Source organism: Calypte anna, chromosome 3, assembly GCF_003957555.1.
Source record: "Calypte anna isolate BGI_N300 chromosome 3, bCalAnn1_v1.p, whole genome shotgun sequence".
Taxonomy (NCBI): domain Eukaryota; kingdom Metazoa; phylum Chordata; class Aves; order Apodiformes; family Trochilidae; genus Calypte; species Calypte anna.
The window spans coordinates 86,856,212-86,873,580 of NC_044246.1; the positions used below are offsets into that span (position 1 = coordinate 86,856,212).

Sequence of the window (17,369 nt, forward strand, 5' to 3'; positions counted from 1 at the left end):
TGCACTTAATGTATCAAAGGTTAAATTAACTTATTGAGAAGAGTGAAAAGTGATGGTGACCCCAAGTGTCTAGTGGAGAGGGGTTTTATTTCCCGCTGGTGCGCGACCGAGACTGTGATGTGTGGTAGTAACAATCTGCTGGATTGCACCTCCCGTTGGCTCCAGGTGGCCCCTGAGGTCCAGGTGATCCTGGCAATCCTGGTGAGCCTGGCAGGCCAGCAGCTGGTAAAACAAAATTAGAATTAGCAGAGTTCTTGACAGAGCATGTCCAGAACCCCGCGATTCACCCCAGACTGCTGCAACCCAGCTCATCTGTGGGAAGGCACAGGGCCTTGTGCTGCCACCAACCCAGGAGGAAAGGCACTGGTGTAAAACCAGCAGGAGAACAAGGAGAAAGGCCTGTTAGCTTAGCTCATAAATAACAATAGCAGAAATAAAACTGGAGATTTGTACCTGCAGGGCCGGGTGGTCCAGGATCGCCAGGCAATCCGATTCCAGGCTCGCCTCTCTCCCCTTTCTGTCCTCTATAACCTGTACAGAATAAAGACAGGAAAATAGAAGCACCCTTTTATTATAAAAAGTGATCTTCTGTGCATCTCGTTGCTATGAAATTATCAAGACAAATGTAATTGGAAAAGCACATGCTCACTTGGTTTTCTGAGAAAGCTCTTTTGTTTGTATGTTCGTTCTGGAAAACACAAGAATTCCCAGCAATAACCATTGCATCCTCTCCCACAGGACTCTTTCCATGTTCTCTAGCCAGATCTTCCCTCAAGATTTTCAGATGCCTTCCTGAAGTTCCTCTAATCAAGAACCAAATGCTTATTCTTCCCTAGTATTACCTATTTGATGAAGTGATGTCAAGAACCAACCAAAGGCTAGATGGAGTCTGACCAGCCCTTCTCTGATAGCTCCCAAACTGAGCAAGGCTTTGCCCTTTCTGGTCTACATTTTTATCTGTGCTATCTCTTAATTTTTTTGTCTATGCTTTTTAAAACTGTAAACTGGTAGTCGTAAGCTTAGTTATGCCAGAGAAGACCCACTCTCTCTCCAGCATTACACAGCTGCCCTCACGTGGAACAAGGCATTTTTATAAAGTCTGTGAAGATTTCGGGCTCTAGCACAAAAAGTCTACTTCGGCCCAGGAGCCTGTATATTGTTAACAATGGATGATTATTAATTGCAGCTTGAAAATGTCTGTCTGTTTTCTTCACAAACCATAGCTTTGCATCTATCTAGATAGCTCCCATCTTCCCAAAGGATGCAACTCATATCCAACCCATGTCTTTTTCCTTAAACTATAGAAAAATTCTTATTTGCTGGAATCACTATGGCTGCTTTAGAGCAAAGGACCCATGGATATCGTGATAACATGTTGCTTAATATTGCAAATTAAAAATCAATCTAAATAAAGTAGCTTTTCTGTTTAAATAAATGCAATTTATGAAAGACAGGAACAAGTGTGACACCTGCACAAGACCCTGCTTTAAAAGGAAACTCTTTTCCCTCCCCAACATCTCAGGTGTTGGCATGTAAGGTGATGTACACTGAAGATTAATTTGCCAGCTTCTGGTCACATTTGGAATTGAAATTGTTCTGCCTCAGGGACCAGTGTATTTCCAGTGTTGTGTGTGCCACACAATAACTTTTTCTTGTGAAGAGCTGCAATTTAATTTCAGTTAAAAGAGAAGAGCCACAGCTGAGCACTCAGCGTGGTGGTATCAATCCACCTGATGTCTGGTGAAGGTTAAGGGCACTGGCAGAGGGATTGCAAAGGCTGGCTTCTCAGTGCTCTGTGGCAACACTGGTACATCACAGGACAATCCAGAAGGTAACTATTTCAAGTGCTGTGGGTAACAGTTCAGGGTTGTTACAACAGATGCAATGCAGTAAGAATGGTACACAGGGTATTCGAGTTTTCCTTTAAACACAAGGTCATTATATGCTTTGGTAGAAAGTCTTTTATCTGTTGTAATCATTCAAAACAGAGCATCCATTATCTTACTCTTTTGTCAATACCCCAACAAGGAAATTACAGCGAGGCATAATTGTTAGAAAATGCATGCAGGGAGACATGCATAACATAACAAAAAAATCATTAACTATTTAAAAGCTCACAGAGAAACAAACATAAATCACACGTTCTGGCCACTGAGTTGTGTTAAGCAGAATTGTACAAGGCATGTATGCACACGAGCTATAAAGACTCAGAAAAAGGAAGATGCAGGTGTTTGCATTCAATTGTGAATCTTGATTTTGTTCTTTAATCATCACAGTAGTATTTAGAACTACATCAAGTTGGCTGGCTTGGAAAATCTTGTGTCACGCATAGCAGCTGCTACTGTTTTAGTAGCTCAATCACAGAACCACAGAATCTATTACATTTCCTATTTATTAGATATATATGTTTCTTAGTTTACAATATATAGTTACAGTACATTTCTCACTACAAACCTAGTACTAGTAATTTTACATAGTAGTGCTACCACTAATAATTTGTTTTGCATTTCTGTAGTTGTGGGGAAAAGAGAGAAATCATTTATAGGCTCCATGATAACCATTACTGCAGATATCTGAGACATCATACTTGAAAAATGACTAAGATAGACTGAAAGATTCCATAAATATCACTGGAATTCAAGACAATAAAGAAAAAAAAATCCACAATAGGACAAAGAGCAGCCTGCCAATGCAAATATATGATCCAGTAGTATAAGCCATTACTGGCTGTATCTGAACACTCATGCTAAAGGTGCACTTTGTACATAGAGGCAGGTAAGTTCTGTTGACCTTGAAGTTTAATACAAGAATTTCCAGGTATTTTTTCTAAAAATAAGGCTTTATTTAAAAGGGTGTAAGCATATTGCTAAACAGGCTTATATGTAAACAACCCAAACAATGTCATGTGTAATTCTGACAAAGAAAATAATTATTTTTCATGAGGTATATTTTGCTCAGGAGTCGGGCCATGATTACACTTCTAGAGGGCAATATCACCTTCTCTCTGAGCTTAAAGTGACAAACTCATATACAGTCAAAGGAAAATATTAGCAAACAATTAAATCATATTTTGATTTATATGTAAAGGTATATAGAAGATAATGTCTATTTTCACTGGTATAATTACAATTCCAGTAAGAGGAACCTGCATAACTCAAAAGGCAACTGCGTTAGCAAAGCCTTTAATTTGGGTTCCAGAAAATGTGTTCGTTTCTGCAACCTAAAAGTTGCACTTTGTAAACACATACCCAGCATGGGTATTATACACTTGATAGCAGTATGTAGCAGCTATGTGTTCAGATAAGCACTCTTCTCATAGTTGAGTGATGATAGCTAAAACAAAGCTCTTGGTTTGGTGTTCTCCACAAACATCATGGTCAGAAGCATCACTTCTGCAACACCCTCAGCTCTAACTGTAGATGACACAAGTTCATGTCTACAAATTTGGAAGTAAAAATTTCTCTCATTTAAGCAGTTCCAAAAGGTATTTCACCTATACCACGGAGACCCTCTTCCATCCACATGGATAATGCAGCACCTGAAATTAACATGTCAATATCTAGAGAAGCCTGAGGTTCTTTAATACATATATGAGGAAAACACATTACCACAATAGTAAATAACGAGACAGGAGAATCCACTGTGCTTTACTGTGCAAATACTCTGCATTCTTAAAAACAAATAACTGCAAAGCAACAGGAAGAGTGCAAAGACCAAACCTTCTTATCTACCACCAGGGCATATTCCAAATTCCTTCTGTGTGTTATAACCCTCTCAGCTGAGAGGCATCAGCTGAGTTATAAATCAAAGTAAACCAGGTTAACTTCACCATTCACCACAAAGAAGAGTTTACAGGAGGTAATGTTTGAAACCAGTGTAGCTGTTTCAGAAGAGTGACTGTGTATGGTCAACAACCAATGATATCAGGATTCCTGATGTCAGCCAAGGTTTCTACATGCTCCCACCATACAAGATAATAATTATAAGACACAAATTTTACAACTGAGATTAGAAATAAAATAAGGAACTGTTCATCACATGTATTTTTCTTTCCTGAGTTGTAATATTTGAATCCTTGAGGCTACCATAAGTTATGAGGACCTTTAAAAACTTTTGCTTCCTTAATTTGATAGAAACACTGAAGTTTCACTAAGATGAGAACTCCTTTTCTCTATTGAGGAAAAACAATAGCCATGTTAATACAAAGGATCTCTATCCCAAGGTGCATTTGATCTAATGAACCAAAATTCCCTTACTATTATAGTTTTAAAAATTCAGTTAAATCAGTGGAGTTAATTGATCTAGATCCTCTAACAAATAACAAGCTTTTTGCAAATGGGTGAGATTGCTGTAACTTGTCTATAAAGTCTTGAAATCAACCTCATGTTTCTCTAAGAGATGTTAGCATCCTCTAAAATGCATACAGAGTAAACAAGTTCCCCTGATCCACCTTAAGCAGATGCTATACTGCCTCACATGCATATACCATAAAACATTTTTTTCTACGAAGAAATATATATATTATATGTATAAAACTTCCAATCACTATTATATGAAGTCCGTTTAAATTACAATTGCGTGTTTCACAGTTTAAGTTGCAATCCTTTGTTGCTTTTTGTTTGCTTAATATATCCTTATTGAGACCACCTAGAAAGCCAAAATTGGTTGTATCTGAATGACTAGGAAGTACCAGAGGTATGCTAAGAACAACTCTGCTGAAGATCAGCAAGTAACAACTCTGTACTTCATCAGAAATAATGGACTCTATGCCCAAGAGCCTATCAGTTCCTTAAATACACTTCTTGAAGACCATGCCTACACTTCCAGTAATTAGTGTCTGTTTTCTGCTTCTGAAACTAATCTCTACCTACTGGCTTGCAGAAGGAGGCTCTGGTGGAATCCAGCCAGGTCATGCTGGACCAGTTCTCAGGGGAAATGGTGCACACACTCAAGGTGAATGGAGGGACCCCTGCAAAGCCACAGGTGAAGCACCTCCTTGGACACAGAGTGACACAGAGTGCTGGCTGGCTACAGCAGGCTCTCTGCTCAGTCTGGGGCACCACAAACAAGCTCTGGAGGTGCTCATGGAGGTCTTGTTGGTGGCTCTCCAAAAGTACTTCTTTTCACAGGCTGTATGGGACAAGCAATTGTTTCACTGTACCAGCCCAGATGTGCATTACTGCACAGAGGAAAACCCTGGAGCTGTCAGTCTAGGGTACACCCCAGTAAGAAATATAATAGGTAAGATCCATCAATGAATATCAAATGTGTACTATGACTTGGGCATTTGTGTACACAGCATGCTGCCTTGATAGTCTCATCCAGCCATGCATGCAACATGCTTCTCCAAGAAGTCTTGTCTGCTATGTCTTTTATAGCTGAAAATAAGATGGAACATAAGAGGCTAATCTTCAGTCTGCTTGGAGATTTGATTTTTGTACTGTTGACACAAAACAGTAACACGCACAGGCACAGGTTGGAAAGGCATGTGGGGTATTTGTAAGTGTGCTTCTCTCGTGGGACTCTTATTCAAGAGTGCAAAAAGGAGGCAAGACACACTTTTTGTTTTCTTTCCTTGCAAGAATAATTCTGTATATCTTTCTGAGGTATCAGAGGAGTAAATGCTTCTTGTTTAGCTTACCTTTTACTAATAAAAAAAAAGAGTATTGAGCTTGTCAATAAAATAAATGGAAATCCTGCATACATGGGGCACTACATTCACTTAAGCATAAGGCATGAAAAATCAGGGTTTTTTTTCTTTTTTTCTTTTTTTTCCTTTTTTTTCCTTGTCTTTTTTTTTTTGTTTGTTTGTTTTTTCAAGCATAACTATAATCTTTGAGCTTGGAAATGAAACCTAGTACAATGTTCCCCTTTTCAGAAGCATTTGGGGCTATTCACCACATACATCACGATTGAACAATCTGGCACTGACATTGAAGTTGACTGCTCACAGTGATCTGAATATTTAGGTAATGATGAAGTCACTGTTGTATGATTCTAAGCCTTTCATTGTTTTCCTTGATTCTTTATTCTTGTTCTTCTCATTCTGAGCTCATCACATTTCTCAAGCTTCTGTCAGGGTTTTGCGTTTATCAGTGTTAGTAAGTCTTTATTCTTCTCATAGCTTTAGGATCCACACATCTTCAGCTTTGCTCTCATGTTCTTCATTCCAGTCTGACTTGCTCTGACTCCAGAGCAGACCAAACTAACAAAAGATAATAAAGAACTACCTACAGATAAACTGCAAATTACATATCACCCACCCACAAAGTATTAATAATTGACAAATTATTTTTTTCTTTTATTCTGTTTTCCTTTTCCTTTTATTATGTTTTCCTCTTCCTTTTAATCTCTGAGAGGCTGACTCTGCAGTAGAGCATAGTTACATGGAGCCTGGAACCCTTGAAACTGATTTTTTGCAGTGAAAGACAGTTCAGTAAAATGAAAGTCCTATGCTGTCCAAATGTATTGCAATGTACAAATTGCCATTTGGGGTACAGTGAAAAGCTGATTACTCTGAAAATGATTTGTGAAAATGGATTACCTCACTGTAAGAAAAGTTCATGTGTTAATATTTCAGTTTTCACTGCTTCTTAAAGAATAATATTAACCTTGAGTTTTTCCTCTGTGTTGTCTCAGGGTCAGAGCTGAGAGCACCCAGATTTTGAGATCAAATTTTGTTTCTTAAATAAGGTGTTCCCTCCATATCAAACAGGACCTATTAAATCAGAGTGCTGGCATAGATTTTCTTCTTTGTTAAAGTATTTTGGAGGAAAAATCCCAAACTGCTACAGTAGTTGAGATATCTGCCAGTTTTAGATAACTGTCAGTAGTTAACTGTAGAATTTATTAGAATAAAATGCACTCATTAGGAGTTTTTAATCAGTAAAATCCACACATTTACTATGGGTTAATATTTAGATCTAGTCTGGAAAAACATAAGTACAGCTTTATAAGTTAATAATTAGGAATCTAGGTAGGTAATCCTGGCTTATTTAATAATCATTAGCAAGTGTATAAAGATTTTGAGAAACAATACATGGGAACATGTTTTCAATTCCTACCTTGAATTCCACGTTCTCCTGGTGGCCCTGGCAAACCATCCTTTCCTGGTGGCCCTGGTAATCCATCTTTTCCTGGGGGCCCTGGTTTTCCATGGGCTTGGGAGGCAAGCATGGCAGCAGGCAGCTTCAGCTGGGTTACAAACTGAGCCATTCTTTCTTCATTAAGAAAAGACACAAGAAAAAGGGGGTAAGCAATCTGCTAGCAGAATACAGGAAAATAAATAAAATCTGAACCCCTCAGCTAAAGTTAGTTTCTGGAGGTAAGGTGTTTAATTCTTCTAAATGTCAAGGTATTAATTTCTCTTGTAACTACTGAGGCCTTCAGTTCCAACTCAGACTCATGTCTGAGTCTTTGCTCTGTGAAATAATCTGAACAAATTTGCAGTACAGTTTCCATTACTACTCTTTTTACTAATATATGTCTGTATTTCAAAGTACTTCTGACTCCTGTTCACAAAACTATTTAAAATACATGAAGACAGAACAATTAGTATTTAACACCCATATGAGGGGCTACCTCTCAGGTTTCAAATTCATGCTAAACTACAAAGCAGAGCTTAAATACTGTGAACAGTTCTTTGAATGTGCTGAAACCCTGAAAACAGTTGTGAATAAACCCATATGTGCAAAGCAAACATTAATTGCAGAGACTGCAGCATGAACTATTCCTGCTGGTAAAGTGCACTTGGTAATATTTCAGCATTTCTTAGAGGCAGAAAAAATAGGTACCTTTAATCTTTCTCATTTATACTGGATTGAAAATCTTAACTAAGCATTTCACAATTTAGGAGGTATTTAATGTGGTGGATTTTTAAGATTTAAGAAAAAAAAATACAGAGAATTGTGGCATCAAACAAGAACAAAGCAAGGTGATAGAAAGCTGATAAAGCAAAACAAAGCCAAAAATAAAAGATCTGTGGGAACACTAGTGAGGTCTAGAAAATGGAATAGCTATGAAGATAAAAGCCAATATTCCCCGTAAGCACATCTTTCAATACTTTCTTTTTATGAATAGATTAAGTGCTTGTTACTATTCTATTTTGATGGGAACAGGGGGTAACTTCAGCCAACAAACTGTTCTTGAAATACATAGTAAGGGGTAGCAGTTGGGAGGGGTGAAAATCCACAAAATTATAGCCTTGTTATAAAGTGAAAAAGTACCTAAGCAATTTAAAAAGTCTCAAGCTTTATATGATTTCTTTTATTCCTAAAAGAGAAAAGGTTTTGTATCCACAAATATAGTGGCGAAATAGCTAAGCATATTGCTGACATAATAAATGCATTTGCAGTAGAAGAGAAGCTACTGTTAAGAGCTGTTTGAGCAGAACCTTCAAGGTACCTACTTGAGTGACAGCTTTTTAACCCTAAGAAAACACTAAGGGAGAAAAACAATTCCTTCTCAGAGTAAGGATACATCTAAGAAAGCTCACAGTGCAAAGTCCTTAGATCAGTCTGGTACTTGCCAGAAGACTGTGGTCTGCAAGGGACTTGAATGCTCAGCAGAGATCTTGGCTGAAAATGCACAGCAGTTTAGACCTGCATGACTGAAAGCTCTCAAGCCTTCTACTCATTTAGATACCACTAAGTGGCCAAAATTATTAGATATTTCTACTATCTAATGCTCTATTATGTCTCCATTTTAGTAAAGCCTCAGTGTCTTAATGATATGTCATAGATACATATCTAACTGCAATAATGTGATACATATCTGTATCTACAATGATACATACACATTAGTTACTATGATTTGTAGCAAACTACCTTTTAATGCTGATGTTTTACATGAGGAAATACTCTGGTTAACAGATACTATGATTTATAATGGTTTTAACATATTTGTATATATATGAACATATATATACAGTTCAACAGTTAAACAGCTACAGCAGCAAGGCAGCTGCTAAATCCAATGAAAGTGAAGTGACATGCCAAGATAGGTATAGAAAGGCTGCAAGAATGTAAAGCATTTAGAGCAGAAGTTAAGATCTATGTTTAGTTGTATAATACTTCATTTTCTTACCTTCAAAAACCCTAAGAACCTCTTGTTTGATATATTTTTTTATTTCTTCAAGTGAAACAGTATCAGCCTGATGAGGGAAAGAAAGTTATATGTATCAGAAGAAACATACAGAAAGCATTTTATGATGCTAGAAACATAGAAAATTCCTGAAATTACCATTAAAAAAATATAAAGCTTTCACCAAGAACTATATTTCTAATATATTTATGTTATTTACTTAACTGCACATTTATTGCAAATATATAATAATATTATAAAAATCACTAGTATGATAAAGTGAACTCTGAACTTTCAAGATGATCAGTATGTTATGTGTACAGAAATTAATTTGCATAAGACAGGAAGGATGCCCAGTGAGACTCCTAGGATTTACCTGCTTTTTGCGTAGTGTTTGCCAACTTCTCACCCCCACTAGAGATTAACAGCTTTGATGCACAGCTGAATAATGTAAACCACAGGGTCACTAAGTTCACTGGAAAAGGTTGTTAGAGCTTTGCCCTATCTGACTGAGGGTAAAAAGAATCTGTAACTAGGATCATAGAACGTGTCTGTGCACTCAGGGAGACAAACCAAGATATATGTGACAGGCAGCATTTCACTGTCTTATAAAATGCTGATTCCTCTCTTATTAAGAATTATTTTTGTCTGCCTCTTTTTCAGTTGCAAAGACTCATTAGCTCCTAAACTTATAAAAAAACTTGAAAATTAACAGTACTGAGGAGCCATATTGATTTGTCAGGAGCTAAAGAAATAAATTAAAGTTTATCCATAGCACATATTTAGAAAAATTAATTAAAAATAACTGCTTGATCACCCATATCATCTCTTAATTGAAAAATGGAATGATCTCAGAGATTTCTTAGTTTTTCTGATACAGTGGTATTGGTCAATTGAATTTACACTGATCAGCACATGCTGTCTTCAAGTCATCCAAATGCGGAAGCAACTAAGTGAAACTTGTGTTTACTTACTGGAAATCCTGGGGGTCCTGGTAAACCTGGGGGGCCTTGATGACCTGGTGATCCTGGATAGCCTCTATCTCCTGGTGGTCCAATAGGACCCACATCTCCTTTTTCTCCTGATGGGCCAGGTTTCCCTCGTTCGCCTTGTGGACCTTTGTCTCCTGGAATACCCTGATCTCCCTGTGTGAAATACAGGCAGAAAGAAAATTATTGCAGGCAGAGGAACAAACCAGGAAGAGTTACTCACAAATGCTGAAAAGAAAATTCTTCCCTGTTCAGAAACAGATTTTATGGGTCATGCAGGGAAGCTGACTTTAGAGGCTAACCCTTGTCTCTGAAAATACAGCTTTCAATGAAGTCAATGACAGAAAAAGAAGTTTGACTCCGTAATGCACTTGAGTGCTTGAGGTGCTCCAGCTCTCTCATCATCCTCGTGGCCCTTCTCTGGACACTCTCCAGCACATCCATGTCAGTCTTGTGATAGGGACTCCAGAGTGGGGTCTCATGAGAACAGAATAGAGGGGGAGAATCACTTCCCTCGACCTGCTGGCCACGCTTCTCTTCTCAAGGATCTGGTTGGCTTTCTGGGCTGCAAGTGTATGCTGATGGCTCATGGTGAACTTCTTGTCCACCAGCACCCCCAAGCCCTTTTCCTCAGGGCTGCTCTCAAGCCAGTCACTGCCCAGTCTATAATGGTGCTTGGGATTGCCTCGACCCAGATGCAGGACCTTGACCTTGGTCTTATTGAACTTTATGAATTTGGCATGGGCCCACCTGCTCAGCCTGCCAAGGTCCCTCTGAGTGGCATCCCTTCCCTACAGTGTGGTTTTTTATGTATATACACATATATTTATTATTTTTTTAACTCTATGCAGAGAGACTTAAATCATGGCGCGTTTGCTAGTGATCCCAGAAGCAAAGGCAGGTCCCAGCATCTATGACCATATATATGGCATACATCTACAATTATAGCTGCAGCTACATGTATGTATGTATTCACGCTGCCACCAATGATAGAGGAGTACATACATTACCTCCTTTTACCCTGAAGCTTACCATGTTCCACTCTGATGAAGCAACTTAAGGCTGTGTCTTTCTCCCACAGACTTTTTCAACACCTTTCTCCCTGCCAGGACATTTCCAGGTCATGCACTTGGAGATCCAGCCTCCTCCTCTGGCTGCATGTGTACATGTGTACAGTACAGTACTATTTGCAAGGCATTCAAATAGGTCTTACAGCCTATAAAATGTGTTTTTCCTTTAAATACATAGGCCAATTCAATTCTAATTCCTTAAAGCTGGGTCTCAGAGACACCACTTAGCTGTCTAAGAGACTGCTTGAAGTTCACAGAGAATTAATTTCTTGGTTTTGCCTGTAAAATATGCACTGATGAGGTGCTCGGATGCTCAGTAAAAAGAAAAAAAAGTTATTAAAACAAGGGACTTACACGTTCTCCTTTGGGTCCTCTGTCTCCTGGTCTTCCTACTGCACCCTAAAAAATTATTTTTTGAAAAAAAGATAAATATATCACTTAAAGGTTTTGTTGTATGTTCATCTGTTAGCAAAACTGAAAGCAACTGCCTGGGATTAACAGCTAAGGTATCTGTGAAGAATAAAACATGCCAGTATGTAAAAGTGGGTTTTCCTACCGGAGGGCCTGGCAATCCATCTTTTCCATTGATTCCCTATTAAAAAAGATTTAAAAAAAAATAATAAATATGCTTATGTATATGCATATTAAAATTATAAAGAGTAAAAAAATTCAGACTTTAGTGCTAGAATCAGTATATATGCTGAAGCAGCAGAGGCAGCCGTTTCTGTGGTTACAATATAGAAATACAAATAGTCTTGAGGTACATAAAATAACAGAGCTCAGGGCAATAATGAACTGCAAGCACATTAAATTTAAGTGAAAACAGTGCAAAAAAATCTTCAGCATCAAGATGTGCTTTAATTTTAATGAGCACACAACTTCAAATGACAAGTTATATCGAAATTCTTCAAATGTGTAACACAGACCTGTACATGCACTTTTCCAGTCCCAGGTAGTCACCATATAAGCACAGAAAGGATTTCTGGTATTCTATATATTAGCCCCCATGCCCCATCATTCTTCTGCTGTTACAGAGATTATGCCTTTATAGTGAGGGGCCAGTTCCACTCTTTTGTCCCTAGGACTTGAGGCATGGTACAACTTCAAGGTCCTGGGTTAAAATATACTTCTTTCCTAAAAGAGGGGGGTTTCATTCATACCACCTGCTGCAGTAATAGGCCCATGTTATCCCCCAAAATGGAATGTGGCATTTTCTGCAAATTCTAGTGGGCATGGGCAAACATAATGTCAGAGAGTATGCTAACAACTGCATGATGCCAGCTAATTGCAAGATACATGCTCTGCACTGTTTTAATTTACTAGAAGAAACATGGATCTGCATATGCACCAAACTCACTGCAGTTTCACTGAGTAAGAAAGGAGGACCTGGATCAGCAAAGATGTCAGGAATATTTCCTTCCCTCATACTACAAAGTGGAGTTTTGCACAGCCTAGGCACCTATTGATGTTACAGAAACTTTCTCTTCTTTCAAGACAGAAGCATAACATGCAGACATGTTGATAAACTGAAATGGTTGGATTCTTTACTGAGTGGTTAATATTGAGCCCTGAAGCTCTACATGCTCTTCAGCCATTACCTAGCCTAACACAAAGCAAGATGTAGTCTCATTCCTTCTGTAACTTCTGTTAAACAAAGACACATAATTTTGTAATGCATTTATACACACAGTACAAAAATGCTTACTGGTTTTCCTTGTGGCCCTTCTGGCCCAGGAAAGCCTATATCTCCTATAGGTCCTCTTTCACCCTAAGAAACAAGAAAATACACATATATATTTGCATGTAAAAATCTCACATTTGATATTTGAAATGATTCAGGTATTATCATAAGCATCCAGAACTCAAATCTGTACTTACTGGTTCCCCTGGTATCCCTGGGGAACCAGGAGATCCTGGCTTTCCCTGCAAAAAAAGAACATTACAATTTCAAATTACTAGGAAACAAAACTTCACTTAGGTCAAAAATATCAGAGGATATATAGTTCAGTGAAATATTCATGTTACTACTCATAAAATGTTTTAAGAGAGGAAATACAAGTATTGTACCAGATTTTAAAAAGATTTGTGCTATGTTAATCTGGCTCCTGCATACAATTTAACTCAATCACATGGTCTTCTTTACTCTTTCTGAAAAGCTGAGATAATATTTTTATGAAATTTTCTTTTACAAAACCATGATTTCCTTCTTGAGAAGTCATAGTCAGATCAAAGGTTATCCCTGTATATGTGAAACAAATATTTTTCCTACAGGTACTTCTTAGATTTTTTTTTTTAGAGTTTTTTACTGACTTTTAAAGACCTTTTGCAAATTTTCCTCTTTTTTTTTTTTTTCCCTTTGCTTTTATTGTTTCTCATGTTCAGACTGACAATTCATAATCCTTTTTCATCTCATTATTTAGATGATGATTTTAATAATCTTTATTTCATTTTAATGATGACTTGCTTTTAACAACCTATCTGCTTCAGCCCCAGACAAGAATCTGGGAATATCCTGGAAATATCCTTTGACCAGATCCTCAACTAACTTGTACAAGTGAGGGATCTAATACATCAAGCCAATGACAACTTCAGGAACAACAGGACTGAGGAATGTTGCAGAATCCCAGTCCAGGCTTCTTGATAATCCCACTCAGCAAAAAGCCAAAGCCAAATTGTTTATATCTCCAAATGGGGAAAAAAATGGTCCACTAATCAGGCTAGGGAATGATGATGGCCCAGGAGGACAAATTCTATTCCAGTAAGATATGTGGATATATTTTAGGCACTCTTCTCTCATATATCTATAAAATTGTTTATTAAACTACTTGGTATAAAATGTTACAGAAAATTATTGATTTCAGTGAGTTTTCTTAGAATTAAATGTAATCAGCAGAATGTAACTCCATCAGTAATGAAAGGAACTCATTAAATATTTCATATCTTGCTAGAATGGAGAGCATAAAGAATAAGACAGATCACATGGGAAACACTCAAGGAATGAACAATTTTGATCAATGCTACGGCATTATTGATTCACAGCATGAAATAGATTTCAGAGCAACAAACTTCTAAACTCTTATATGGGCTATTAAACTCAGAGAAACACATCTCCCCTTAAATGTGCAATTTTACCTTGTTTTGGGAGAACTTAACTAAATTAAGCTACTTAAGCTGATGTTCTCTCTCGGAACTCACAGTAAAGAGACTAAATCAATGGCTAATGGAAATGGGAATGCATAGACATAAACTACTCTTTATTTATTGAAACACATATTTATAAACTAGAACCATCTCTTGAATGGATTGGTGGCTGCCCAAATGTAATAATAAAAGTATTTGCATATAAATAGCTCCATATTCTTTCCTGAAACATGGATACACTTTTTATTAAATTGTGAATGCAGTCTAAAGAAAAGTCATCTTCATTTCCTTTAGGAACACAAATGGATAATTACAATTTCAATTTATCATTAGTTACATTTACTTTCACCTACAGAAAAGTTTCTGGATGACTTTCAGAAACTTCTTTGAATACCACACATATAGGTGACAAAGCACCCCCCTAAAGAAAATATTTGATCAACTTGATATACAGCAATAACTTTTCATAATTTTTTATCATGATTGAAAGGTGTTCAGAAATTTCCACATATCCAGGAACACAGCAAATGTCTTTATCTATATTAAATTTCTTAACTAAGCATATGCAGCTCCAAAGTCCAACTTTGTCATATATTCACACCATTCCTTCCCAGCATTTTAATAATACGAAAACTCAGTGGTATTAAAACTCTGATCTCTTTAGGAACAACACATGATTTCATACTTGCTTATAAAGCACTGGTGTTTCACAAACAGTGATTAAGACTAAAACTCTGCACCTTATTTTAACTTTTTTATTTTTTCAGTTTTTCCTAAAAAAATAGAGTTTTCTTCAATAAATATACCTACCGGTGTCCCTGCTACTCCTGGTGTGCCAGCTGGACCACGGTCACCCTGAAGAACAGATAGATCTTTACTTAAATGGTAATACTCAGAACAGAAGTTTGGGGTTTTTATTGATTACCAGTAAAACCTGAGGAATTATTCAGTGAAGTGAAAATGAGGACAAAAGCAAGGTTCTACTAAATGCTAATATTTAACTCTGTGACTGACTAATTTTACAGACTTGAGGAAGTAACTTAAATCCTTTGTTTAGGTTCTATCATATAATGTCATAATTTCCATGCTATGTGCTTGAGGTCTTCCTTGAAAAGAGATGGAATGTCCTGAACTTAATTCTGGTTTTCCAAATAATTATCATTTGTGGTCATGACAACGACCAAAATTCACATAGGGTAATTCACTATCATATCAACATTCCCATATTTAAGATGCATCTTTTAAAGAAGTTGTCTCCTTCCTACCACCCAGTTATTCACTTCCTGTAAGCCAGAATCCTTGATTTGCTTGTGCCATGGTCTTTTCAGGGTAAAGTTTCTCCCTTTAGCACATAGCCACCTTCATCTATGAGACAATGGCCTTTTTAAGAACAAATTCCTCTTGAGAGGACTGCAACCCAAAGCACAGGGATGGAGCTCAAGAGTGGTGAAACTCCAGAGTGAGATTTGCTCTAACCCACTGCTGACATGTTTTTGTCTGTACCACTTCACTTTGAATCTGTAATGTTGGTTGAAAATGTAAGGAAAAAACAGGTGCCTAGTTTCTACAATCATGTCAGCAAAGCCCTGACTCAGTTAAAGCCATACCAGCATGACAATATTTTTGTGAGATGAGTTTATGTTATTTGAACCTGTTGTGCCAATATAGCTTACAGCCATGTTCTGTTGTTCAGAAAAGGCCCAGGAGGTGTTGAGATTCCTGCTTTTTATTCCTCTACCTGATGCTGATTTATTCTCAGTGTTTTCTTCTGATAATGATAATTATGGTAATTAGGAATACTTAACTCCATCATACAAAATGTAGACAGATGACAAATGCCTGACCTTGTGTGTGGAGGGAGAAGCCTGCCTATAGGTCCAGCTCAATGTCTCTTGCTCTGGAGGCTAAAAGAAGTCACTTAATGCAAGCAGACCCCTCAGTGAGGGACACAACGTGGCCCTGGGGAACACTTGAGCACTGAGGATTTGAAGCAGGGCACACTGGTTGGAGAACTGCAACCTGTCCCTGTCACTGTTCTGCATCTAGAATGGCTGTGACGGTGCAGCTAGAAATTCCCAGCACTTCCCTTGCAGCTCTTTTCCTTTCGAGGGTTATTCTATTCCTTTCAGCCATGTGATACGCAGCAAGGCTGCATGAAGCACTGTCAGCACAGCTGAGGGAAGAAGGTATATTTTACCCTGAGGACACAAAGTTCTTAAGCCAGTTAATGAAATTACCATAAAATTACAGCCAACATTGTCTGTGGAAGATGGCATTCTGCTACACAGATGTACCTAATAGCTCTTAATTAAAACCCAGCATGCACTGTATGGTTGGGACTAGCAGGCAGTCTCTGGGATTGTTCATTTATTTGCACCAGAAGTGTGGAATTCTGACCAAATTTAGTTAAGAAAAGGATATTTTTACTTGGGAAAGGGCACTCACTCAGCTTGTTTATACAATTTGTTCCATTGCTTAATTTCTTTTATTTAATTCTTGTCCCCAGTTTGTCTCAGTTAGATTTGTAATTTCTCCTTGTGTTTGTTCATTTTGATCACAGGACAGTCCTGAATTGCTTATAAATTCTAGTATTCCAGAGCAGGATTCTAGTAATTTAAACAACTAGTGTAGACACTCACTTTAGATCAAGTCTCTCTCCACACTCTGCATAAATATGAGCAATGTACAGTGATACCGAGAAATTATTAATTTACATTGCTTTCTGATTAAAAAAGCCTTCATTAAATTATTTTTATATAAATTAAATAACATATAATTAAAAAAAGCTTAACACGTCTTCAATTTTTCATAAAAGAATATTCATTTTTACTTGTTAAATTTAGAAGATATGGGCAAAAGGGAAGTATTTCCACTGAGGGCATATATTCAGATTTTTTTCATTTCTCTGCTGAACTTTTTTGTTGTCATGTTTGGAAACCAGTAAATCTAAAAAAAAATCTTGACAATTTTAGTATTTCATTACAAGTTTTTCTTTAAATTCATATGAGTCTCCACAACTAGTGAGAGGATTCAATTCATAGGAGACTCCTCAACGTGCCCCCAGCTGAAGGGAAGGATCATTTCCTAA

General features: G+C 37.4%; 1 protein-coding gene across 1 annotated transcript in view; it reads right to left on the bottom strand.

Moving 5' to 3' along the window:
- Window positions 1-17,369, bottom strand: part of COL19A1 (collagen type XIX alpha 1 chain) — a 174,085-nt gene continuing 156,716 nt past the window's right edge. Inside the window, exons 41-50 of the mRNA XM_030447493.1 lie at window positions 15,092-15,136; window positions 13,019-13,063; window positions 12,846-12,908; window positions 11,697-11,732; window positions 11,495-11,539; window positions 10,056-10,226; window positions 9,085-9,151; window positions 7,065-7,220; window positions 454-531; window positions 1-222 (exon numbers count right to left, since the gene is read on the bottom strand). Coding sequence (XP_030303353.1) covers window positions 86-222; window positions 454-531; window positions 7,065-7,220; window positions 9,085-9,151; window positions 10,056-10,226; window positions 11,495-11,539; window positions 11,697-11,732; window positions 12,846-12,908; window positions 13,019-13,063; window positions 15,092-15,136 — 843 coding nt within the window. The 3' untranslated portion in view covers window positions 1-85. The remainder of the gene's footprint in view (window positions 223-453; window positions 532-7,064; window positions 7,221-9,084; window positions 9,152-10,055; window positions 10,227-11,494; window positions 11,540-11,696; window positions 11,733-12,845; window positions 12,909-13,018; window positions 13,064-15,091; window positions 15,137-17,369) is intronic.